At 34.8% G+C, this 26,787-nt stretch overlaps 4 protein-coding genes and 1 pseudogene across 5 annotated transcripts; all 5 read right to left on the bottom strand.

Moving 5' to 3' along the window:
• Window positions 1–2,826: 2,826 nt before the first annotated feature.
• Window positions 2,827–3,330, bottom strand: LOC145627558 (agamous-like MADS-box protein AGL80 pseudogene; annotated as a pseudogene).
• Window positions 3,331–6,391: 3,061 nt separating this feature from the next.
• LOC145626534 (single-stranded DNA-binding protein, mitochondrial-like) lies at window positions 6,392–9,590 on the bottom strand. Its single transcript, XM_081678982.1, has 6 exons — window positions 9,431–9,590; window positions 8,902–9,083; window positions 8,590–8,798; window positions 8,408–8,508; window positions 6,770–6,829; window positions 6,392–6,631 (listed from the first exon to the last, which is right to left on the bottom strand). Exons 1-6 carry the CDS (start codon window positions 9,495–9,497, stop codon window positions 6,615–6,617), a joined length of 636 nt encoding a protein of 211 aa, XP_081535108.1. The 5' UTR covers window positions 9,498–9,590; the 3' UTR covers window positions 6,392–6,614.
• Window positions 9,591–10,872: 1,282 nt separating this feature from the next.
• LOC145628781 (eukaryotic translation initiation factor 3 subunit A-like) lies at window positions 10,873–19,250 on the bottom strand. 2 transcript variants are annotated; one of them, XM_081681182.1, is made up of 14 exons: window positions 19,039–19,250; window positions 17,993–18,060; window positions 17,069–17,550; window positions 16,418–16,633; window positions 15,450–15,818; window positions 15,298–15,327; window positions 14,946–15,173; window positions 14,668–14,829; window positions 13,736–13,957; window positions 13,459–13,656; window positions 13,172–13,378; window positions 12,281–12,361; window positions 11,864–12,065; window positions 10,873–11,706 (listed from the first exon to the last, which is right to left on the bottom strand). In XM_081681182.1, exons 2-14 carry the CDS (start codon window positions 18,036–18,038, stop codon window positions 11,321–11,323), a joined length of 2,829 nt encoding a protein of 942 aa, XP_081537308.1. In that variant the 5' UTR covers window positions 18,039–18,060; window positions 19,039–19,250; the 3' UTR covers window positions 10,873–11,320. The 2 variants fall into 2 exon arrangements, with proteins under 2 accessions (XP_081537308.1, XP_081537307.1); XM_081681181.1 differs by having other exon boundaries at window positions 17,993–18,065.
• Window positions 19,251–20,801: 1,551 nt separating this feature from the next.
• On the bottom strand, window positions 20,802–25,069 carry LOC145627559 (uncharacterized). The gene is made up of 2 exons (XM_081679932.1): window positions 22,448–25,069; window positions 20,802–22,268 (listed from the first exon to the last, which is right to left on the bottom strand). Exons 1-2 carry the CDS (start codon window positions 25,067–25,069, stop codon window positions 20,802–20,804), a joined length of 4,089 nt encoding a protein of 1,362 aa, XP_081536058.1.
• Window positions 25,070–25,755: 686 nt separating this feature from the next.
• On the bottom strand, window positions 25,756–26,337 carry LOC145627560 (uncharacterized). The gene has a single exon (XM_081679933.1). It carries the CDS (start codon window positions 26,335–26,337, stop codon window positions 25,756–25,758), a length of 582 nt encoding a protein of 193 aa, XP_081536059.1.
• Window positions 26,338–26,787: the final 450 nt, after the last annotated feature.

The raw sequence follows: 26,787 nt of genomic DNA on the forward strand, positions 1-26,787 counted from the left end.
TTAATTAATGTTTTAGTGTATATAGTTCTAATTTGTAATTGTATGCTTTATTTCTTGATTGATGTTACAATATCTTTTTAAGTTTATGATTTTTGTCTATGTTAGTTATTTTTTGTGACATAATACGAGCTTATTGCTCCCTTTGTCCCTATTTGTTGGCTTCATGTAAGTATAGATTAATAACTTCAATTTTATATTCGTTAATTGTTGGATTCGTCTAATTGTATATTGAATCTATATTTCATTTGTTTTTTTAGTCACAAAGGTAGTCAAAATAGGATTTGTGAATAGTGTCAAAGTCAAAACATATCAACTTAAAAAAAACGTAGAAAGTATCAAGTTTCATAAAGTAATTTCTTCGCTTATGAAAATAGAGATAGGTGCATTTTTATACTTGTGTCCAAAACCATAAAAAGTCAAATGAAACAAACTATTAGGGACACAGGGACTGGAATTTTAGGGGGAGCTAGTTTACAATTGAGATTACATTGACAATATCTAAAATATAACAGCAGAAACAAAATAGATCAATCAACTGAAATTCATCATAGTTTCTGGTTGAATAGATGCTTAATGTGAACAACTATATAAAAATCACATCACAAACAAGTTGTGACTGATTGATTAATGTTGATCTTACATTAGAAGCAACAATAATAGGAGCATATTTATTCATAAAAGTGATTAATATGATAAGCAAGAATACAAATCAATTATCTCCTGCATTCTTCTTAAGGCTAGCAATCCTCTCATTAATCTCCTTTGTAAACTTACGAGCCAGCATACAAAGATCCATGGAATCCTCCAAATTCAGCCCTTCAAGGGTCCTTGTCCCATTTAGACACTCATACATGATGTTGGTAATCTCCTTCTCCCTGTTAATTTTCTTCATCTTCTCCAACACTTGTTCTGCTTTCGCGATCCTTTGCCTCAGGTATTTCTCCTGATCAAGCATCTTTCTTCTCTAGAACTCTAGGAAGGTTTTGGGTGTTAACCAAAGTAAGAGGAGTATTTGTGACTTATGAGTGTGTTGCTCTAGGACTTTATATATAGAGGTTTGGAGGGATTAGGGTTATATTCATTGGCCAACTTTTATAGTCTAATTAAGTAAATATGAATAATATGAATATTAACAATAATAGTAATGTTAATAATTGAGAGATGAATTATTTTTTATACCGTTTGAGTGATATTCGGTAATCTCTTATATAAGGAAAATGATTGAAGCTTTAAATGGCGTATATTGGATCTTTAATACCTCAAATAATTAGAAGGCTCGTTTCATCAAAAAGGTTTTATCCCTATTATTAAAAATCTTGCATCACCTATATTAACTTAGGGTCCGTTTGGCATTACTGTGGTTTTCTATTTTTTGGTTTTTTGTTTTTTAAAATCATATAATAATACAATGAATTAAAATTTAGTCAAACTTATTAAAATCATGATAATTTTGAAAACTGACAACAGAAAAGTGGAAACACCTTTTTCTTGTTTCCTGTTTTTTGTTTTTTGTTTTCAAAAAAACAGAAAACTAAAAACAAAATACGATGCCAAACAAGCCTTAATTATTCACTTTAAATCAATCAAACTCTACAATCTGCTTTCTTTTAAATTCACTCTTAATCAATATATGCATCTTTAATCAACCAAATCGTACCGTCTTATTATTTATAATTTACTATCCTAAAAACTTGGGCAAAAGGTAAATGAGTCTTTTGTTTAAGGATAAGTGAGGACCGAGGTAGATTGAAACTTTGAAAGTATTAATTCAGTGTATGTAGCTATATATGTTCTCTGTATTAGATAATACTTATTGAAAGTAATTGCTGGCTTTTAGCTAGCTAGGTTTCCTAATCTTGATTCTCCTAAATTATGAGATTTTATTACTCGATAATTAGGTTTAATAGAATAATTATTAAGGAAAAAAAAAAAGAAAACGGATAAAATACGTTAGTTGGTGGTGAAATTTAATTTTTTAGATTTTTAATAGTGGTAAAATAAAATCAAAAGAGAGAGAACCCAATGATCCTTCAAAGTGTCAATAGTATGAACCCCCCTCCCCCCAACAATATTAACAGCTCCCTTGTAAATTAACTCCCTAGCTGAGCGAATTGATCTCCAAATGTAACTCGCGTTTGAGCTCACTTTCATACTCATAAAATCTATGTTCGGAAAACATTTCTACTATAGAATTTTCACCATGAATTATTGATAACCAATTTTTAACTTTCATATTGTATGATAGGTTTCTTCTTTTTTTTTTTTTTTTTTTTTTTTGGGAGGGGTGGGGGGGGGGATCGGACATCCCCTTAAGTAACAACTTAGGGCCTTTCAGTTTAGCTTAATTTCAGTTCAATTCAGCTTCAATCAGTTCAGTTCAATTCAGCTCCGAATTTCCTTCCACCAACGATAGTGTTATATATATATGTTGAGTTCATCTTACAACCACGAATTTTAAAAAAAAAAAAAAAAACAAAACAAAAAAAAAAATCTACACCCATATTGCCAATTTGTATGCCCTTTAGATTATATTTTACATTGACATAAAAAAAATCTTTAATTTTGAGCATGAAATAAAATTGAGAGCAAGATGAACACTTATTAAAAGAATTAAACCATTAGAAATTATAAAAACTTATAAATAGTTCATAATTTTTAAGTATCATACTCCAATCCTTACATATTTAATTAATAGGGACATTGCATATAAATTATAATCACATAACAAACAAGTTGTGAGTAAATCACATAACAAAGAAAATAGATGTGGATCCCTATTACAAGCATTTTCCCTCAAATAATTAATTAAACATTCATGTATACTAATCAATTATTATCAATTCCTTCATTAACCTCAAGGCTTTTAATTTCAATTTCTTCATCAACCTCATCTAACATCTTCTTAGCCATCAAAACAACATCTTTCCTATCCTCCAAATTCAATTCTCCAAGGTTTCTTACACCATTCACACACTCATACATGAGTTGAGTGATCTCCTTCTCCTTGTTATCTTTTCTTAGCTTCTCCAAAAGTTGCTTGGCTTTCGCGATCCTTTGCCTTAGATACGCCTCTTGGTCCAACATCCTCTTCTCCTGATCCTCCGGGGAGAGGTCCTTGAACCTCTCAAGCACGCGACGTGCATCAGACCGGCTTGGCCATGCCTCGGTACGTGCAGCATAAGGGCTGTGAATAAGTAAACAACCTTCCACCGCACATAAGGTGGTAAGCTCGGTCAACTTCTTTAGAAGACCCTTCTTCCTCTTCTTGAAGGTTGCCTTTCTTGCTGAGTCATTGGTTATATACTCAAGCTTCAGCTTTTTCCTGGCCATTTTTTTTTTTTTTTTGGCCCTAAAAATTTAGGGAGGTTTTATTTGTGAGTGTGTTTTGCCCTAGAGAGTAAAGGGTATATATAGAGGTTGGAATGTTGGATGGAGGGTAAAGCATTGTTTTCATAGGCTAATTTTTTAAAAAAGTGAGAAATTTTAATAACTAAATAATTTTTTATATAATATAAATTTAGTAATAAATGAATAAATAATTAAATAAATAGATATGTAATACTCTTTGGCCCATAGTAGTATAATATGAGTAGGCGAGTAGCTATTCTATTTACAACGTCTTAAAACACATCTTTAATCATCAATATCTTTGATTATGTACTAAAACACATTAAAATCATTAGTAAGAAAGTATAATAATGCGGAAAATTGAAATAATCGTCACAACATATCACATAATATACTGACCAAAATTTCTCATTAAGAACTATATATATATATATATATATATATATATATATATTATAATAATAATAATAATAATAATAATAATAATAATAATAATAATAATAATAATAATATGATGTGTTGTTAATTTGTCTCAATGTGTATTTTTTTTTTTTCCTCTTTCGAAAGATGTATCAATGAGAAGTTTTTATAAAACTTCTAACAACTATTTATAATTATAGTTATTGCAAAATTAAAGATATTAATGGTCAAATATCCGAGTTAAGGTTGTATAGATGAAAATAGACAGTATATAATGGGATGGGGTAACATTTTAATGTATAAGTTGGACAATGAGTACTCTAAATGTAAAAATACTTGAAGAGAAAAGTTGGCCTTTTGCTATCCATATCTTGATTATCCTTAATTGTCATGATTTATTACTTTTTTTATTTTGACACATCATGATTTGTTACCTTTTTTAAAATAAAACAAAATCATCATGATTTATTACCTTAGATGTTCAAACAAACAACAATTTTGTGTGGCTAGCCATACCGTGTAGCCAGCTAACACACAAATAACCCCTGATCAAGTAACTTCTGACTAAGTAACTCATGACCGACCAAGTAACCCATGATTAAATAATCCCTGACTGACCAAGTAACCCTAGACCAAGTAACCTCTGATTGTGAGAGTAACCCCTGACTGACCTAGTATTAACTAGGGCTTTACACAGTTTGGTCTGGACCGTAACCAAACCGCATTTTAGCGGTTTGGTTTGGTTTACGGTTTAGAAAAATACGGTTTGGTTTCGATTTTTTGGGAAATACGGTTTGCGGTTTGGTTTGGTTTTTCAAAAATTATAAACCAAACCAAACCGTAAACCAGTAAACCGCATTTTAATATTTATATAATTTTTAAATAAATTTAAATAGTTATTATATATTATGAAAAAATAAAAAACAAAAAAAAATAAAAAAATCATTATAAGACTATAAGGTCAGTATACTACTATACTCTATACTCAATCTCAAATATCAATACTTAAAATTCAATAGGTCATATAACTATAATGTAGTATGAATTATTTTTTTGGACAAATGTATTATGTTTTTTTCCATTGTTAATTTGTTATGTATTATTTTTATTATGGGTTATTGTGTTAGCACTGAGCACTTGATTAGTTGGTTGTTATTTTTATTAAAAATTTGTAGTATAATTCAATCCCTTTGGGCTAATTATTTGAACTTTATTATAATTTTATTAATATTTGACAATTTTTAGGAAAAAATATCGTCTCCTCATAAACCGCAAACCAAACCGCATTATTACGGTTTGGTTTGGTTTGGTTTCAACACTAATATGGTTTGATTTGGTTTGGAAAATTGACCAAACCGTATTTTGCGGTTTGGTTTGGTTAAGACTCAAACCGCACCAAACCAGACCATGTTCATCCCTAGTATTAACCCTGACTATTCTTTTAAAAAAAATGTGCATGGTTGGTTACACGATGTGGCTAGCCACATATAAAACCTTGTGTCAAACCAAACAATTTCAAAAAAGGAAATATATCAAAATTTCAGCATAGAAATCATTCAATATTAAGGTGTCAAAATTAATTCAATCATATTTCAACTTATATGGACCCAATAATTAATATAGCATGACTTTTTGTTTTTTTTTTTTAGCATGACTCAAACTTAGACTAGATCAAACACGACTCTAGTGACCCTGGCCATTAACCCAAATTACACTTTTTATAACTTGCCAACTTTACTGAGTTAATGGACATAATATGGAGTATTTGTCATATCATTGAAAGTTTTAATTGTTTTCATTAAACCAAAAATGTATACTAAAATACTTCATCGGTTCTTTTTTTATTGATAGTAAACGTTTTACATTAATCATAAACTTTATTTTGACTAATTTTTGTGATTTATATTTTATAAACAATTGTCATATTTATTAGAATTGTCTTATTGAATATCATCATAAAATGAACTATTTATATTCTTAACTCATTTATAATTAGATATAATTTTGTTCAATATGAGTCATTAACAAATTCCCCTCAAAAAAATAAAAAAATAAAAATTAAAAAATTAAAAAAAAAAAATTAAAAAAAAAAAAAAAAAAAAAAAAAGCATCAAATACATAAAATGTTGTTGACAAATGACCAAAAAATAAAGGATTTCCAATAAAATTGTAAATTTTTGCTACTCGACTTGCGGCACTTGCCATGCCACATAAGCTTTTTAACCTAATTGTCATTTTTGCTACTTTGAACTCTAATGGCTAGCTATTAGCTAATTATTTAAATGAACCCCACTTATTTTATTAATTTTTTTATATTTCATTTTACATATTCTTTTATTTTTTGGCAAATTTTTTCCCAAGCTAATTCAAAACTAATTTGTTTGGCCAATCTAATTGCATTTTTTAGCTTCAATGGAAGCTAATATTTAGAGATTATTAAAAATTGCAAATAAGTCACTAACTATTAATAATCGCAACATCTTAACCATTTAGTTTAATAATATTAATCATCATCATCATAGAACTAAACCACTTTGTTTCTCAGACATCCAGCAACGGCAACCGCCGAACATTAAAAAAAATGGCAGGATTATACAAGTAATACAACTAATGCAAATCGAAAGAAAAAGAGCATAATTTAGGGTGGTAGACAGATACACTAAAATACTTCAATAATGTAGAGCACAAAATAATACTCCGTGTTGGTTCTTTAGCAAATTGCAATTCGAACAATTCTCTCCAGAAGTTGCAAGATATTCAATTAAAGCGCACATACATATATCTTACAAGAGGCGAAGCTCCAAGATGAAGATGTCATATTTCTACAATCAGTAACTAATTTGACATCACTGCAATCCTTCCCCTGCAAACGCGAAGACATGCATGGTAAGAATACTAAATTTCAGAAACAGCTGTCAGTTAGAGATAAATCAGCAGATGAATACTATTTCATTGCTTGCTGGCTTGCTGCTACTCGAAACACAGTAAGAGCAAAACTTACGCAGTTCTTCAAAGGGAATATTGGTAGTACTTTCTCCAGGCTTTATGAGTCGAACCTTACCTAACAAATTCAGACAAAAGCAGAAGAAAGATAAGTATGTTGCTAGACTGTTCAATATATATCTCGTACAAGGAAGCAGTCTGTGAAAAGTAGCATAAGATTCTGGAAGATAAGCATGTCTCAGAAGGCAAAATGCATTCTGCAGCATAATAATTCACAATTAGCAATTTGTGATATGGCAAAAAGCTCCTTTCTAAAGTTTGAAAAATAAAATGAAAAGAAAATTACAGAGGGAACAACAATCTAGTTGTTTAGAAACATGACACCCTCCAACAAAGCCATAATCCAAATGCCTGAGCACACATGAACATAGAAAACAATAAACTTTAGCTTATTGTTTATCTCAGAGGACAAGCAATCAAGAGAAAAAGAATGGCCATAGGTTTTTATAAAAGAGAGGTCAAGTTGGATTGTTGGAGGACGTATGTGTTGACAATTGAGGGCTCCAGGTATTGCACAAAGTCCACCTAAGATACAGCATAGATTTTTGGGTTTGTGTTTATATTGGTTAGGTGCAAATGTCAGGGATCAAAATGCCATACTTTCTACTTTCTATTCAACCACTGTTGGCTTCAAAAGGCTCACAGCTCACTAGTAGATAACAAGTAACAGACTTACAAGAATCACTCTCTAGTCCTATGTTTTATAAGCTCTTCGAACATTAAGCAGGCACCTTTCTTATGCAAGATTTAGAATTTTCTATCCAAAAATCAAATATACAAACGTTTCAGTTTATTATACTCCATCGATTTAAATCACTAACATTAGGTATTCTCTACCAAATGGAACCCTTTCAGAGCATTCTCAGTTTCTCACCCATAGCTTAATCAAATGATTCCTGACATAAGATATAAAATAAGTTCCTGTACATATGATTGCAGAACATCTCAAAAACTGCATTTGATACACCATCACAAATTCATAATAATGAGTAATGAATGATTCCTAGATAAATCTATAGGATGTGCAAGACAGGGGCAGAAGCCAGATGAAACATCAATCAGTGGTTATAACAGGTAGAGCAAACAGAATTAACCCAACATGACAACCTGACCTAAACCAAACATGATAGCAGCAGCTTTGCAATGATACAATTCATAATCGAGTGGACATAAAAACACAGTTCAACTCAATGGTTCAGGTTAGAGTGGACGATTCCTACTGGAAAATAACCTACTTAACTCACTAAGATATACTTCGTATACCGTAACTACAAAAGCACCCAAAAGTACAAGGGTCAATGTGAAAGTTGGCCAAAAAATGCTATACCAAATGGTAAAGATAGATCATGGTTTTAAGATTTCTACGAAGTATATTTTAATTTCACAACTAACAGTACAAATATGAGTTGAATAATCATAGGTTGAGTAGAGTCAACTATTTCAGTATTTTAAAACATATGTACAGGTTTGGGAGTTCAACATATTCATTTTCTACCCAACCAAACACAACCAGTTTACCAGCATAAAATAAATGTAAAGCAAAGAAAAAAGGATAGTGCAATAACCAAATAGGAGTCTATTAAAGGATGAATTTCAAACAAAAAATACAAAAATAAATGCATAACCAAAGACATACCATCATTGCGAACACAAATTTCTGGCATTCGCACAACTTCACCAGTAATACCTTTATTGTAAACTCGAATTTCAATGTCACCCTCAACATAAACTGAAGAGCTGCAACAATCCACAAAAAATTAGTAACATCACAGACATATACAACGGAGTAAATTATACATCAAAGTTACACAAACATACTTTTTCACAAGTTGCTGAACAGCATAGGCACCAAGCATTTCATTATGGACAACGACACGATGCCATTGGGCTGGCTTTGGCAAGTCTTTTGCACCCATTACTCTATGGTCCCATAAGCCGCCTGTTCCAACATTAAAGATGGTCAAGGTTCTTCCACTTCGTAACAGCTTCTGCACAGGGCTTTGACGAACTTTCCCACATATGATTGCCTGATTAACAACATGAGCCAAAACCATTTATCTAACACCTCAACCTTCCAAGCATTACAAAAATATAACTTATTTCAATGCCTTCTAATAACTAGTGAATCACCTTATGAACACCCCTGAAATTCCAACCCCTTTTGGGATCTACGCCTTGCGGTATCGACTCTCGCTTCTCAGGAATAAAATCATCATGGAAATCATCTGCTCCACTGTTCTTTGCACCATCATTATCACCATCAAGAGACACCGTTGAGTAACATAGCTTCGAGCTTCTTTGAACTCCAGACACTAGTCATTTACAATAATTACACACCCCCAATTCACAAAAAACATTCACAAAAGCGTTAAATCACGCATTGCACAAAGCACACCACCCATTTGATAAAATGCCTCTGAGAAAATGTACTCCTATTTCTAATTATACGACTAAACCATCAAATATTTTGAGAAATTCAAGCTAATTATTGAATTAAATCAAAACCCATATGACCAATTAACAATATTTTGCAACTAAAACGCTCCAATTAAAGACCATTGTTAGTATTACAATAGAAAGATCAAAAGATAAACACTTGATGATAAAAATGATTCAAAGATAACAGAAAATGAGGAAGAGAGAGAAAATAGAAACTTACGGAGAGCAGAAGTCGATCTTGCAGAGGATGTAAATTGGTTTGCAAATTTGGCAGCAAGGGACGACATTGTTATCAAACTCAAACACAAAGATCGAAAATGGAGAACAGTCGAGGGTTTAACCAGGGTTTACCTTCACCGCCAACACGGGACGCATTGTTCTATAAATAAGTGAAGCGCTGCGTTTTATCACTTGATGCACTATGGAGTATATTTACTATTGCCACTAGTCTATTAAGGGTAAGTTTATCCCAGACTCTGATTAATACTCCAAACTCTGCCACATCAGCTTTTCACTAGTTTTTAATTACTTTTTTATTATTCAAACTTACACAAGACTCTCTCCATTTTCACACATTATCCCAAGACTCACTCCAGACTCACTTACCTTCCTATATACTAACATTAATTTTATAAATCTATTTATTTTATAAAATTATTTTTAATACTAATGATATAAAATATATGCCAAGTGAGTCTTGAGTTGAGTTTGGTTTTTAAAGACTCACTTCAAGACTCCTCCAAATTTCAAGCAAGATTACTGGTAAGACTTAATCAAGACTCCACTCAAGACTCTCCACAAGACTCCCAATAAACACACCCTAAGTATTTTTTTTTTTTTTTTTTTTTTTTTGAATAGTCTAGTCTATTAAGTATTAACCTATATGATTTATATTTAAAAATAAAAAAAAATAAAAAAAATAAAATAAGAAGAAGAAGAAAGAAGAAAAAGTATTTACCTATACTAAAAGCAAATCTTTTCATATTTCAAAATATTTTTGAATATCTTTTATATACTTTATATTTTGTAATATTGTAAAAAATACAGTATTAAACAACTGTGCATTACACGAGATTTTAACCTAGTAATCACAACAAACTTTTGTAAGATTTGTCATCTCACAACCAAAAGATTAGTGATAAAACCCCATTAAGAGGTACTTTGAGTGAGGATTCGATCACTCTCTCATCTACTTCCTAACTAGGGCCGAGTTCACATGTGAGGGCATTGATAGTATTTTGCATAGTTGTTTGGTTTATACAAAAAAAAAATGAAGTAGATGATAAGAAGTATATCACCAAGGTCTAGTCGTATTGGTCAATTAGGCAAATATAACAAGCCTCTAGTAGTCATAATCTTTATATACACCCAGATACATACAGAAGTAAACACACTTAAATGAAATACCCTGAGATGCATCTTTCACCTGATTGAGTATAAAAGTTTTCACCTAGTAGTCTTACTTTAGGTTTAAACATTTTGATTTATACATAATATGTTGCAAGCTTGCAATTGAAACAAATCCAATCAACTTTGTGCCAAAATACATGACAAGTCTACATAGTGTTACAATGTTGCATTGTTTGCGATTTAACTTACTTTCTTCAACTGCATATTATGATTGGTACACATGGAAAAATTAAGCACCATAAGCCAAAGATGAAGTAACAAAACCGAACACAGCTGAGAATGACTTCATATTCTGATGCTAAGCACAAGCAATAAAGAATCTGTTATTCAAAGTATACAATGCTCAAATATCCAGAAGTCCTTCATCCTCGACAAGTAGGGCAACAAAAGCCCAAAGAAAAATTATAAAGATCAATTATAAGAAATGCCTTGAGAAATTTCAACAAAATTACATTTCACAGTAGCAGCAACATCCCTCTAAACAATCTACTAACTCGACTAAAACATTAAATACGAACAATATTAACCAAAATTGAAATTAACTCTGAGAATAGCCACTGGCCACAAAGAAGTATACAAAGGCACAAAACCATGCGCTGTCTGGACTATCTAATTGCAGCAGCAGGGGTCAGAGATCTTATGAACGAACCCTAAGGACTAGTTGATGACCAACACGGCAACAGCTTAAACACGGCACTCATCACCAAGTGGGCCTTGAACCACCCCCACCAAAACCACGACGATCATCAGATCGCCACTTATCAGTGGACGGAGCTGGGGTAGACCCAGCAGCTTTCTCCCTCAAGTGTCTAGGAACATATTTTCCAGGTGCTTGACCAGCAGGGGCAGGGGCAGCAGCTGGTGCAGCAGCAGGGGCAGCAGCTGCTGCTGCAGCAGGAGCAGCCACTGCCTGGGGCCTGGCAAGAGGAGTTGTCTCAGAAGACCGAGCAGCCTCACCAGCAAGGATCTGCTGTCTTCTCAGCCTCTCTTTTTCTTCAAGTTCCCGCTCTCGTTGCCGTTGCTTCTCAGCAATTTCATCCAGCTTAGCTTGGCGCTCAGCTAATTCCTTTCTTTTTCTCTCAGCCTCTGCAGGTTTAAACACCAAAAATGATAAATATATAAAAAGTAAATGGTCATCAAATTAAATATAAAGACAAGGTCCAAGGTTGGCAAAAATCCAAGGGTCATAAGCTGAGAGAAAACTGAAGCCAGAAGTGGACTGAAGAAGAGGATGTATGCCTACCTTCATGCTTTCGTGCTTCTTCCTCTTCACGCAGCTTGTTCAATCTTTCCTCTTCTGATCTCAAATAAAAAATCATCTTCCGCTTGGCTACCCTTTCTTGTCTACGTGACTGGCGAATTTGGTTATAATGCTCTGCCCGTTCTTGTCTCAATCTTTCAAATTCAGATTGGCGACGATTCACCACTCTTTCTTGGAAAATCCTCTGAAAATAAGATGGATGGTGAGACACAACCATATATACCTAATATAACCTTGGCCAATAAAGACAAACACCCACTTATCTATTTTAAATTTTTAATGATATCTAGGAAGGAAGAGCAAAACCAACATAGATCTACTTAATAATTTAATATGTGTTTGACAACAAGCAGAGAAAAAATAAAGTAATCGCATCCCCTCAGGATATGAGCTGCTGACCTTGTTTTCCATCACACGAGCTAATCTATTCTTTTCCTGAAGGTCGCCATCGTGGCGTTGTCTGCTGAGCTCAACCTCAAGCTGAAAAGTAAAATTTAACTGGTTAGGTTGTTCTAAATGAGGTATAAACAGCGCATGCACTTTGAGCAAGCAATAAAGTTTTAGTACAGTATGGAACAGAAATTTAACTGTGCTCTTTCAGTCCAATTTATTTTTTCTTAGTTACTGTGTTTCACACAAGTCTCTGTTACTTTTGATAATTGCTGCTAAGATGCTCTACAAACCTCAAATTTCTAACCCCATAAATCCCGAATTTTTAGAGTACTTAAAAAAGCAGTATGTTAGAAGAATAAAGAGAGCAACAAAATTATTTCATATATGTGAAAATGACAAACAGTGATAGATTAAGGCAAGATTAAACCATGCGCTAAGGCAAGTCGTGTACAGTATTCCCAAATACCATTAGTAGGCAGAATATGAGCAAAAACGTAATAATACACCAATACAACATCTCACTTTATGTTAACAAAATATAGTCACTACCCGAATTAAAAAGCCAAAATTTACACTAAACAGACAATATTTCAAAATATATCTTAAATTCTTGATGCCAAATATTTAAACGTACAAACATACTATTATTTCATCAAGTGAAGAGAGTTATAGACAAAATTTCAGATTCAAGTAAAACTGTCTTTCATACAAATCTATTTAAAATGATGAGAATGCCACTCAAATTCAGACACATCTTTTCACAACTGATTTACCGTACTCAAACCCAAATCACAGTAAGGTTTGAAAGGAGAACCTGTTAGCTCTGAGCAGTTATTTCTAAGTAGTGGGTGATCTATATAATACAGTACCAAGTAATTAAGAGAATTTTAGGTGTACCTGTTGCTCACGCTCATGCAGAAGCTGTTCCTCAACCAGGCGTTGTTGATATGCAGCTTCTATTAAAGGAGCTGCCTCCTCCCTCTTAGCTCTCTCAAGATAATCCATCTGCTTGCTCAACTTCTGCAGTTTTTTCTCCATTTCTTGTTTCTCCCTCAGCTGCTCATTAAGAGCCAACTCCAACAATGCTTGTTTTGTCATCTTATCCTGAAATTACACCATAACACACAATTGGAGCACTAACCTTCCAGCAAAACCAAAATATATTTTCAGAACACAACACTCACCCCTTCTATAATTGGCTTCTTCTTATTTTTTGAAAACTTTTCATGAAGTAGAGCTTTGGCTTCTTCCATCTCACGCTCTTCGATTTCCTTTTGAATGCGTTGAAGTTTCCTCTTCTCAATTTCGATAGCAAGCCTTTTCTGTTCAGCTTCTTCATTATTTTTCTGTTGCTGCATTCTCTTCAACTCTTCCTCACGTTCCTTTACATACAACAAAGAAGTCAAGTCTCTAAAACAATAAAAGTACCTCATTAAAAGGTAAAGCAAGTAATGGACAAACCTTCTCCAAAAGCTGGCGTTCTTGTTCCTCTTTGCGCTGTTCAATAATTGTTTTTCGAGCAAGAAGCTTCTTGTGTTCCTTCTCTACAATCTCAGCTAAACCAGGTAAAGTATCTCCAATTTTTGATGCTTTATTTAAGGGAGGATATATCATGGACCTTGCTTTATTCAATGATTCAGCAAGCGCTGTAAGGTGATTTTTCAATGTATCAGATTCAAGATCCTGCATTAAACACCATGATCAGTCAATCGACTTTAACTAGTGACCCTTGTAATCTGGACACCTTAATCTTAACAGGGGTAAAGCACATAAAAGAACATCTGATAAATCCGAATGTTAGACAGCTTAAAGGCCTCAAACAGGAAAAACATGATGGTTGAAAAATAACCCGAGAGAAAATCACCTGTACTTGCTATACACACTAAATGGAATATTCAATTCAGCAATAGATTTAGAAAAATACTAGTTAAAATAACATATATTAAACGTCCTGTAAGACATCTCTTAAAGATGATTCATCAAATGAATCAAATGAAAGCCAATCAGAAAAAACTGCCCTTTGCATATATAGATTCTCCCTTGTTAGATGACAACAATTCTTTAGAAATATATGTACTTCAGCAAAATATAAAACCTGATTATTCACAAACACCCACCCACCCCCAAATAAAATATAGGAATATAATACACATACATACCCCTGTGTGTGTGTGTGTGTGTCTCTCTCTCTCTCTCTGTGTGCAAGCGCACGAGTGCACAACAAAATATACAATCCAAGAGAGGACAGAATAAAAGACGGAAAAAGGAGTAAATAGTAAATTATATTTACATCAGAATATAATTAGACAAGTTTTATAACAAAGCAAGTAATCAAGTATGTCAAAACAATAGCTAATAGATACAATGCATAGATGCTGAACCCAAGAGCTTACCAAAATACTAAATGAAACAGCACCATTTATATGGTCAACCTTCATGGTTAAGAACTTATGTTTGACAGCATCAACTGAAATCTTTTCCACCACAGAAAAATCAAAAAATGGAACCATCTGGGACAAACTCTCAATTGTCATTGTCTGGTAAACTTGAGAAGCCTGGAATGCCAAAAGTAGGATATTAGTAACACTGAGGGTTGATATGACAAAGTGTGCCAAAGATACAATTACAAAATACACATGACAGAGATACAAAAGGATTATAAACAGTGCACCTGCTGTAGCAAACTCAGGGTAGCTAGCTTTTCCAAGGCAAGAACATACTTTGACAATTGCACTTCTGGTACAGAAGAAGCTGAGGCAAGTTTCCCACCAATCTTAGATATTTTGTTCAGCAAGGGCTGAACTTTCAGAGATAAATCCAAGGGAAGAAACTCATGCTCTAGAAGATGATAAAGGTCTTTCACTTCTGGAAGGACACAAGACATAACACCTTTGGAGACCTGCCGATTCCAAAATAAGATAAAAGAAATAAGATAATGTGAAAAAGACCAAATTTCTGCCTAGAACCCTCACTTAAGTTTTCAGCACTGGTTATCTTCAACAATGACCAGTTGGGAATCTTACCAATTCCAAAAGAAGAGCTGAGCGTGATAGCTGTCGAAAAAAGGAAAAAAAAAAAAAAAAGAAAAGAACTATCAGAATGGCAAATTGGCAAAAGGTGGATTAACCACATTAATTACAAACAATATGAACTAATGGATAAACAAACTATTTACCACTTCTCTGCTCTCTGGTTTGGGATCAAGATTAAAATTAATAAGATTGGACATTCTCATATTCCTCTCTTTCTCATTTTCAAGTTCAACATGAGATGCACCACGTGTATGGTCATAAGGAGGAACAGAGAGGGCAGCCAAAACCACAGATGATGCTATCGTCTGCAAATCCTTCTGGCTCAAGTTCTTGTTGAAGTTCTTTTGAAGTAAGAAAAGCTTCAGCCAAGCATATGCATGATACAGATGGCTTCCAGAAATCCAAAATATTTCAGTGAGCTTGGCATAGTAAACGACCATCAAAGAAGGTTTCGGGGTCTTCTTAACCATGCACATTAAGCCATGGATATCTTCAACTGAACGAAATGCTTCCTGAAATGCAAAACGAAAGCTTAATCAGAAAAGTGATTTATCTCCAATAAAAGATTAATGTGATCACATGTCAGGAGTGCAAAGAAAAATTTGTAACAGACGACTTCACCCCTGATAGCAAGAAAAATATTAACACTATCAGCACTGAGTAGTATGGCTCTAACTTAAAGAGTCAATTTTCAGCCGTGTATCATAATGAACTACATCAAAAAAGAATCCTTAAATTCTATGCGCTTCTTGTGCATTGTGAAGTAGACATTATCCGCTGTAGTTCAGACAATGATCTAAGTATAAACAAATCTCTCCATAGTTGCAGAACTAGCATACATCTGACCCTCTGTTACCTCACCTTGATAACAGCACCCTACAGAGGCAGTAGCCTGATGATGATGACAACAAAAATCATCAACTGCCTTTCCAAATTATCAACCTTATACTTCACATCAGCAGTCACAGATAAATGGAGAGCATGTTTTTGAGGGACAGACACGTGTGTGTGTTAAAAATTGACCACGTTAATTTGTGACTTGGAAAAGCAGGCATATAATTCTAAAAGAAATAGGTAGCTTTAAAAAAAAAATTGTCTTGGCCTGTCTTACCTGCCAAAGTTCAAGTTCCGTTGCAATTTTAAGTTGCTCAAATCTTGTGTCCAGATACAATTGCAAGCTTTCTGGTGCTGTCAGATCAGGCCTGTCTCGTTGGTCTTTGTATTTATTAAGATTTGACAAATGGTTCCTAATTATTTCACATAGTCTACGGAATTCTGTGGTACGTTTGTATTGCTTGCAGAATTGAAAAGCACGATGTGCTGTCATCTGCAAAAGAATAGATCAAATTTTAGAGCCAAAGTAGTTTCCATAATACATACAAATCACAATCTATCTTCCATGACAGCTACAGCATTTTAAAGCCAAATAGAGCACAACATGGAACGCCTACTAATAATCAAGAATAAAAATAAATGACATCCTCTTATTTTTAGATAAAAGCCAACTTTATTACACTCAACTAGTTTTGACTGCATTCTCAGAATTAAAGATTGATCAAGAGTCTAAGAAAATATAGCCCTTGTCAGCTTGATAAGATCTACAATAAGGACATTTATACTCCCATCCAAGCATAAGATATATCCAAATCTCCAAAGCCCATATATAACATAGCCAAGGAAAATAAAGCATGTTGCAAAACAAGGAAAGCATACAACAATATTGACATTGTAAATACATGAAAAATATTAATAGGACACTTACAGCATAAAGATTCTCCAATTTTGAATTGTTACGTAATATTTCCAAAACAGTTCTGTATGTCTCCCACAGAAATTTGAACCATGGTGTAACAAGTTCACGATCAGACCTGTCTTTTCCCTTCTCTCCACTAACATAGCTTAGCATTAAATCCTCAGGCCGCTTATCTGCCTCAAGATCATCAACATCAAGTACTTCTTCTAATTCTTGAGCTTGATTACGAGCTGCCTCAGCCCTCTCAGTTGACAAGTGCATGAAATGCTTGATTACTTCCTCTAAAGAGTTCACGTTCACTTGTTGGCACACAATGCGGTATTGTATTAAACCATCTTTGGCATACCTACCCTTCCTCATTTCCACACAAAGGCCTATGTATCTAAACATAATTTTTTCCAATGTTTTCTGCCATGCTCTGTACCTCTTGGAGGTAATAAGGTCATGAAGCGCTTGTAGGGCATCTTGCTTCTGACCAACATTAATCAGCTCTGCATGAAATGAATGTTATAGAGGAAATGAGAACAAAAAAAATAGCAAATACATCAGACATCCACAGATACATTTTACACCTTCCCATGACTGTTATTTCTTTCTTTTTTTTTTCTTTTTTTTTTTTTTTTTTTTTGAAAACTTCCCATGATTATTATTTACTTCCTTAAAATTGCCAAGTTATGTTGGGGTTAAACATAGGAACATATACAAACACTTCTTATGTAAATGTCAACCAAACAATTGCACATATATCTACTTCCTATAAAATTTTCTCCATATATAAGTCAACCAAACATAAGCTAAATTCACAAGTACATGTAAGAAAGAAGCACTTGAGTATCGGCTACATCTATAAGTGGCACATGTCAAAGAAAATAAGTGGGGGTGCAAAAGTGAAAAGGCTTGAAATAACATAAAAAAGGAAAAATTGTTACCAACCTTCTGCTCGCTTCAAAGCGTTTTCTGGTTTCGCAAAGGTAGACATGTTGATCAACAGGTACCTTCTTCTGCACTAGAAAGTATTTGCAATGAATACAAAAGAAAACAGTTTAAATAGGATCCCAAACATGATTATTCGGTGATATTCATATACATACACACTCGTTCTCAAAAGAGCCGAAGTCACAAACAGATGATTAATTTTATATTGCCACAAAATTATGTACTGGTATTGTAAGCAAAAATAAATAAAGAAAAGCTGTTTCGTATTTTATACCATTAACGCGACAAATTGACATGTAAAGTCTCTATGAACAACATCTAAAATATTATAATTCGACCAAAATTCAGCACAACCAGAATTAAATCAGATGGAGAATTTACATCAAACACTAAAGTGAAACTCAACAAAGCAAAAGAATGAAATTAACACAACATTACGAACCAGCGGACAAATAGAGGTGACAAACTCGAAATTTCAGGCAATCAATCAATCCTTGTCTCCTTGATAATCAAGTAATGAGACTAAATGTCACAGAACCACATATAAGGCGAACTAGATATCGTATCGAAAAAGATCACAGAGACAGAAACAATCGAATAGTGGGGAAGACAATGCACGACAAACAGACTAAGGGATTGATTCAGAGTGCAACAATCAAAGGTTAAATCTTTAAAAACTAAAATTAATATTCTTTAAGCTAACTTATCCTGTCAATTAATATAGTCTACACAACGAAATTGCTCCACTAATCAAAATTGAAAAATAAAAATCCTAGACCACAAATTTCAGTCGATTAAACCCATAATTTCTTAATTATTTAACCTACAATATACAATCCTTTAAAAAAAAATCAGATTTTTAAAGTGTTTAATCAATTCATCCCATCCCATGCAAAACACAAAACCTTACAAAAATCAACCATAATAGAAATTCATGCGTTCAACAAACTAATCTTGATGAATATAGACAAACATCAACAAAATCAAAAATAAAAAAAACCTACAAAACAATGCAAAATCATAAAAACATATATGAAACTTACCTAGAACTTGTTGCCGCGGCGGGATGTCGCCGGCAGCAGTTCGCCGGAAAAGAGGAGAGAGAAAGTGAGTGGTGAGAGGCGGAAAGAGGAGAGAGAAAGAGAGAGAGTGTGTTAGGGTTACGCGGGCTACTGAGAAGGAAGATGAACGAGAAGAGAGCGGCCTAACACTAATTGTTCGGCCCGTTTACGTTTTACTATACCACAAGAAATTATGACCCGTTCTATCAATGTTCGGGTTAATATACACTACTAGTACTTTGCAAGTTTTTTTTTTGGCAAGTTGTTTTTAAAGATAATTCTAGTTTTTTTTTTTTTTTTTTTTTTGGCAAGTTCTTCATAATTATAATAGGAGTAAAAGTAATTATAATAGGAGAATTATAATAGGAGTACAAGTAATTATCTATGATCTGTAAAATAAGTAAATTTAATCCAAAATAAATACATAAATAAATAACACGACCTATTTTGATTCTCTTAAATTTTTTTTTTTTTTTTTTGAAGAATTTTGATTCTCTCACCTTTTATACACAAACATTTAAAAAATCAGATGTACATCCACTACAAAATTATCTTTAAAAGATCAAAAGTTACCCTTTAATAAATGAAAGTTACCCCGTATATATAAGTTACCCTATATAAATAAAAGTTATTTATTTTATATTGATAAAAGTTACCCTACATTCAACCAAAGTTACCCCCGTGTATAGTTATATTTCTGTTGTTAAAAGTTATATTTCTGTTGTTAAATATGCATTATATTATATGTGTGTATAATACTTTATATTATTGAATATGCAAATTAGTGTGATATTCAATGAATAATTGAGGAATTTTTTTTTTCTTTTTTTGGTGTTTAGAGAACCACAAGGGCGAGCGATGAAAATCGATCCCAAGATCATCTAGAACGGAGAAGAGAGCTCTAACTACTTGAGCTATTAGAAAGTACGAAGTATATTTTAAGGGTCTGTTCTCTTACGTTGAAATTCAGTTCAGTTCAGTTCAGTTCAGCTCAGTTCAGTTCATTTCAGCTCAGTTCAGTTTAGTTCAGCTCAGCTCCTAACTTCCTTCTCTTATAAAATATTCATTTCAGTTCAGTTCAGCTCAGCTCAGTTCAGTTCAGTTTAGTTCAGCTCAGCTCAATTCAGTTCAGTTCACTTCAGCTGAGTTCAGTCAATGAAAACAGGCCCTAAGACTATTTCTCTTTATCTCTCATGGGCTTAAATGCTCCCTTCAATTTCAATAAAAAAAAAATAAATAATAAATAAAAAAAACTTGATATTGTTTTTGTTATCTAATCTCTCTTTTTTGGTACAAATTTTTAATTGAGTTGCCGGAAGTTTGTATCATCATCATATATGTTCATGTTGTTCAAGATCTACTTAAATCTATAAATCAGATTATAATTTCAAGATAATTGTAGCATCGAGTGGCATAGGTCTTCATACAATTGACAGTAGAAAGCTATGACATTGATTTCTTTCATGGTAACACATACCTTGTTTCCATAAATAAATTTAATTTTAATGTTCAGATATGCTCTTGTTAGGATAGAATTTGGATACTTAGGCTATGTATGTATCAATTGTATGACTTGAACGTAATGAAATTTATTTTTTGTTGTCGATTCTCAAATTGAAAAAGGTTTACTTGACCCCAATTAGATTGTTTGGGGCATAAATATAAGACTAATATTTTTTTTTTTTTTTTTTTTGAGGGAAAACGAGTTAGTAGGCATATTATTGCAAATCAAGCTCCGCCAAAGTTTAAAGACTTTGGGGAAAAGAGTTCATACATACTAGTTCCGAACTACCTTTTGTATCCCATCTTGCTACAAGATGGGCTACCGAATTGCCTACTCGTTTAACATGAGAAATAACGAAAACATCAAAAACATTCGCCAACATACTAATGTCATCATAGATAAGCCACTTTGGAGAGAAACCCATTGAGTGATCATCAACCTTACGAACAACAGTAGCAGCATCACTTTCCACCCAAATTTGCTTGTAATTGAACCTTTGAGCAATACTCATCCCAAATCTCACCCCTGCTGCTTCTGCCATCTCAACCTCCCAGTCCCCTGCATACCTTCGCACAGCAACTAATAAAATCTTCCCAGACTTGTCCCTTGCCACCACACCAAGACTAATAAACACACCTGCCACAATATGAGCATCCACATTGAGTTTTATCAATCCCACAGGAGGGCAGCACCATGATGATGTGGATATAAAATTTGGGCTTGGTGGTTTGGTGAACACTTTCTGAGCATATGTATTGTAGTCTAGGACGAGTTTGGAGAAACCCCCAGCAGTATACACAGCGTTGACAGTCACATTTTCACGAACTAACTTGTTCCTGCAGAACCAAATAGCCCACACAAGAGCAAGAAAATGACAGAGCTTTTGCTGATCAATCTTTTGTGCCACCCATAACAATCTTGTAACAAAAGATGCTGAAGGAGCATATGCAATTAATTGGGTGTACTCACTGAGACCCCATACCTCCCTTGCAATATGGCATTCAAATAATACATGTATAATAGATTCAACATCAACACCACAGCAGCAACATACCTCGTCATTTGCAATATGTCTGCGAAATAGTTCTTTCTTTACAGCCATACTGCCTTTACATGCTTGCCATATGAAGTGACGGAGTTTAGGAGGGCCACTTAGATTCCAAACCAGCTTCCATACCTCTTTGTCACAATCTGTCATACTGTCAGCAACCCCTTGAGTATGTCCCAATCTGCCAAACCAATATCCGGATTTCACTGTGTATTCTCCATCTTTTGAGGGCCACCAGAATAGAATATCCTGTGGTAGACCATAGGAAATTGGAAGCTGGAGGATGAGGTTACGGTCTTGCTCAGAAAAAAGGGATTGCAGCACATCCCCTCTCCATTCTTTGCAATCTGCATTTATCAGTTCAGACACTCTCAGTTCTGGATCGTAAACACTGTCATGCGTTGGGACAGCAGTTGCTGGTTTGCCAGGGAGCCAGGAATCAAGCCACACTCGAATATTATTTCCATTATCCACCCTCCATTTAAGGCCCTCACGCAATAGAGACTTTGAACCCCATAGACTTCTCCATGAATAGCTAGGGTCGTAACCTCTATAGGCTTCAAGAACCGGCCTATTCTTGAAATACTTGGCCTTTAGGATGGCATGAGTAAGCGTGTTTGGTCTAGAGTGGAGCCTCCAAACCTGTTTTGCAAGAAGCGCCTGATTAAATATTTTCAAATCTCTAAATCCCATTCCCCAAGAGACTTTGGCAAACAAAGAATCTCCCAACTATGCCAATGCATCTTTCTTGTAGAGTCCGTCGAACCCCACCAAAATCGGACAAGCAAAGAATGGATTTCATCAATTAAGCCCTCCGGGATTTTGAAGATGCTCATCACATATGTGGGAATAGCCTGAGCAACTGCTTTGATCATGACTTCTTTCCCGGGCCTAGACAAAAGCTTCTCTTTCCACCCTTGCAATTTTCTCCATATTCTCTCCTTTAAATGGGCAAAGATCACCTTTTTTGACTTACCAATGATTGTAGGAAGGCCTAAGTATTTCTCATGTCGTTCAACCTCGGTCACCCCTAAAATGTTCACAATTTCCAGTCTCCGCTCAGCATCAACACTCTTACTAAAGACAACATCAGTTTTATCAAGATTGACACTTTGCCCGGATGCTCTCTCATATTTGCTGATAATGTCAGCTATCTTTGAGCATTCTCTCACCGTGTCTTTAGCAAATAAAATGCTGTCATCTGCAAAGAAGAGATGTGAAATTCTAGGCGCCCCATTACAAACTTTCATCCCATGAATAAGATTATCATTCGCCGCTTTTGTAATGAGAGTAGAGAAGGCATTTGCAACAATGAGAAATAAATAAGGGGAAATAGGGTCGCCTTGCCTCAACCCTCTAGACGGAGAAACCGAACCAGAAATCCTTCCATTTATCTTAAAAGCAAAAGTCACACTAGACAAGCAGTCCAACACTCTTCGGACCCAATTATTGCCAAACCCCATCTTGTACATTACTCGTTCCAAAAAAACCCATTCAACTCTGTCATATGCCTTCCGCATGTCTAACTTTAAAGCCACCGATCCATTCCTACTATCACCATTTCGTTTCATAGCATGGAAAATTTCAAAGGCTACCAGAGCATTATCAGTAATTAACCTTTTTGGGACAAAAGCACTCTGGTTGACTGAGATAATTTTGTCCAGAAAAGGTTTTAGTTTATTAGCCATAGTCTTTGAAATAATTTTATATAAAACATTGCAACAACTTATTGGCCTAAATTCCGTCATATTTTTTGGATGCTCACATTTCGGAATTAGTACCACACAAGTTTTGTTAACCTCATTCAAATCAATATTTCCATGCCACCAATTTTTCAAAAAGCAAATTATATCATTCCCAACAATGTGCCAAAATTTCTGAAAAAATAATGCGTGCATACCATCAGGTCCCGGGGCTTTATTTGGGTGCATCTGGAACAAAGATTCTTTGATTTCTTCACCTATTAGTTCAGCATTCAACACATTATTCATTTCGTGCGACACCACTTGTTCAATACCTTCCAGAGCTTGATCAAAATCACATGGAGAATCAGTAGAAAACAAGGATCGAAAATAACTTTCAACAATATTCTCGATGTCAGATTTCTTATCCTTCCATACCCCACTCTCATCATATAAACCGCTAATGTTGTTGTAGCTCCTTCTTTGGCTTGCTTTTTGGTGGAAATAAGAAGTATTCTTATCACCATCTCGTAAGTCATTAGCTCGTGCTCTAGCATGCCAATAGGATTCTTCCAATCTATGCAAATCCGCAAGCTCATTCGATAAAGATGAGCATCGTTCCAACATAGCAGCATCGGGGTAACACTCTTGTGCCTCCTTCAGCTTCCCTTCGACCTCTCTTATTTTCTTCTTCAAACTACCAAAGCATTTGGCAGCCCACCTAGACAAACTCTCTGCACATGTGGCTATCCTCTGAGATGCTTGCGCCCCTATACATGCTACCCATGCCTCCGCAACTACCTTGCCACATTCATCACTCGACAGCCATAGTGCTTCAAATTTAAATTGTTTCTTATCCCTCCCCCTTTCATAATAATTACTAGCAATCATAACAAGTGGAGCATGGTCCGATTGAAAGATTGGTAAGTGATTAACCATTGTAGCAGGGAACATTGCACACCAATTCACATCACTAAGGAATCTGTCCAGCCTCTCACGCTTAAAAGACCCCAGATTCGTCCCCCTCCACCATGTGAAAATACTCCCTCTATATCCCATGTCCCTAAGTCCACAATCATCAATTGCCTGTCTGAAATTATCCATCAATCTTTCACTTCTTGGTACACCCCCCTCCTCTTCATCATGACTCACTATTTCATTAAAATCCCCAAACATCACACACGGTAACGGGCTCTTCGATTTAATATTGGACATAAGAGACCATGTATGATGTTTGTTCTCTGTTTCTGGCCATCCATACACTCCAATAGCTCTCCAAATCGGCACATCATTATGATCCCCAATCTCTGCTTCAATATGATGAATTGAATATGATTTAAGACTCACATTGATGTCCCTCCACCAAAAACCAAGGCCACCCGAATTGCCATTACTACTCAAGCAAAATCCATTCACATAACCACAAATATTTCGAACTCTCTCTAAACTATTAGCATCAATTTTTGTCTCCATTAAGAAGACAATATTCGGCCGCTCTCTCCAACACAACTCTCGAAGAGCCTTCACCGTCCCAGGGTTCCAATCCCTCGGACGTTCCAGCTTAATATTTTCATTGTTGTTCGAGGGTGGTGGTTTGAGGGTGTGGTTCAAACCACCACCCTCTACTTGATTTAAGTTGTCTCCAGTCGAGTCATTAGAAGTCACCTTAGCTTTTTTCCCTACCATGGTCCCCTCATCTTCACCCAGCACCACCTCACCATCATCCCCATACTTTATCTTTCCTCTTATTTCAGGTTGTATATCAGTCTCCATTGGCATTATACTCTCACTCCTATCTCTGCCTCTTTTTGACCACTTTTTTATTGTTTTTTTTTCCAGCCCCCCCCTGTACTACCATCAACCATAGAACCACACTTCTCTGCCAAATCAATATTGCTACCCCCCTTCACCACATTACCCAAAACAGGAAGCACCACATCATTCCCCTTCGAATAAATTTGGCTCTCATTCTCCCCCTCCTTCACACCCTCCCCCTCCTTACCATCCTCCCTCACCCCTTGCCCCCGTTTCTTTTTAGTACTAGTTATCCCAACAGTTCTTAAGACAAGACCTGTGTTCGAGTCATTCATTACGGGCACCAATTGAGATTCCCTCCCCCGAGGTACATCAACGTCCTTAGATGGAGAGTGAGCAGAAAAAAGCAATTTCCGAGCAACCCCTGGAGGACCAAGTTTAATCACACCAGAATCGTTATACAGAGGAGTTCTTCCTCCCTTGTTTACCTTCAGTTTAGACATCCATTTTGCTTCCTTCTCACGCAACATATTTGGAACACGGGCTTGTTTCCATGGTGAAGCACGTAGCCACGGGCCGTATTGATAAACCACCTCCTCCATGTCCTTTGAACTCTCTTTTTGCTGACATTCTCTATTCGTATGATTCAACAACCCACGGAAGAAGCAGAAATCCGCAAGCCTCTCATATTGAATATCAATCCATTTAGACTAATTAGGACCCGTAGCAAGTCTCATCCCCCTTCGTAGAGGCTTGTTGATATCCACCAGAATTTTTATTCTCATGCACTCGCCCCACCCAATTGGGTATGAATCATCAAATTCCAGAAAACCGCCAAGAAATTCACCAATTTCCTTCATTACACCAACAGAGCGCTTATTGAACGGGACATCCTTCAGTCGTATCCACATCGGTGAATGCGTGAATCTAACTTCAGATGGCTGTTCATCCCCGCAAATCTCCTTCAAAATCAGAATTTTGTCATCAAAGAACCAAGGTCTTCCCTCTAACACCCTCCTTTTATCATCCAAAGTGAAAAATTGAAACACGAAGAGGTTTGTTTCAATCATTCTAATTGCTATGTTATTGTGCAGTCTCCAAACATTCATTAACATTCTCTTAATCGCCTCAACATTGAAAGGTTTAATTGTCCATAATTTCCCTACCAAAGTCAAGTCCAATTGAACCTTCGCATCCTCACTATCGCAGCCCGAAAAATCATCTCCTACAACAGTTTCTTCTTCTTTTGTGAGTTGAAATTTTTCCAATTGTTTGATCAGTTCATCCTCCATTATTGCTATGGCTTAATCAATCAATTATTTGCATAAAGCAGGGTGAATTTGCACGAATTTGAGAATTGTAGACGAACGAAAACAAACCCTAGACAAGGACTACTGAACCCTAGTCGAGGGACTTCCTTTGTCCTATATAAATTTACCTTTTCAATTAAATATAAGACTAATAACAAAAAGATAATTACACGATATAAATACTAGCAACCCAATCTCAACTAGTATCATGTAAAACTAAAAAGGATGTATCATACATTCATACTCATACTTGATGATAACCTCTAATTTGTTGATTTCATGGTTCTTGTCTAGTTTGGTTCTCCTATTACATATGCTTAATGTTTTGTTAATTTGTAGGTATTATGTATCTAAGTATACTTAGAGATACAATAGCACCTAATTAATGAATTAATTTAATGATATTTTTTTCATTTGACACTTTTTAAAAAT

This window comes from Chenopodium album, chromosome 4 (genome assembly GCF_948465745.1).
Source record: "Chenopodium album chromosome 4, dcCheAlbu1.1, whole genome shotgun sequence".
NCBI classification, from domain to species: Eukaryota; Viridiplantae; Streptophyta; class Magnoliopsida; order Caryophyllales; family Amaranthaceae; genus Chenopodium; species Chenopodium album.

Coding starts and splice junctions, on each gene's coding strand:
- LOC145626534 (XM_081678982.1), bottom strand. CDS start 9,497: ATGTCGTCCCTTGCTGCCAAATTTGCAAACCAATTTACATCCTCTGCA. Junction 8,799..8,901: donor ATTTCAGGGGTGTTCATAAG/GTGATTCACTAG, acceptor GTTGTTAATCAG/GCAATCATATGTGGGAAAGT. Junction 8,509..8,589: donor GTTCAGCAACTTGTGAAAAA/GTATGTTTGTGT, acceptor GGATTGTTGCAG/CTCTTCAGTTTATGTTGAGG.
- LOC145628781 (XM_081681182.1), bottom strand. CDS start 18,038: ATGTCTACCTTTGCGAAACCAGAAAACGCTTTGAAGCGAGCAGAAG. Junction 17,551..17,992: donor CGCTTTGAAGCGAGCAGAAG/GTTGGTAACAAT, acceptor CATTTCATGCAG/AGCTGATTAATGTTGGTCAG. Junction 15,174..15,297: donor CAGCTCTTCTTTTGGAATTG/GTAAGATTCCCA, acceptor TGGAATCGGCAG/GTCTCCAAAGGTGTTATGTC.
- LOC145627559 (XM_081679932.1), bottom strand. CDS start 25,069: ATGCCAATGGAGACTGATATACAACCTGAAATAAGAGGAAAGATAAAG. Junction 22,269..22,447: donor CTCAGGCTATTCCCACATAT/GTGATGAGCATC, acceptor ATATTTAATCAG/GCGCTTCTTGCAAAACAGGT.
- LOC145627560 (XM_081679933.1), bottom strand. CDS start 26,337: ATGGAGGATGAACTGATCAAACAATTGGAAAAATTTCAACTCACAAAA.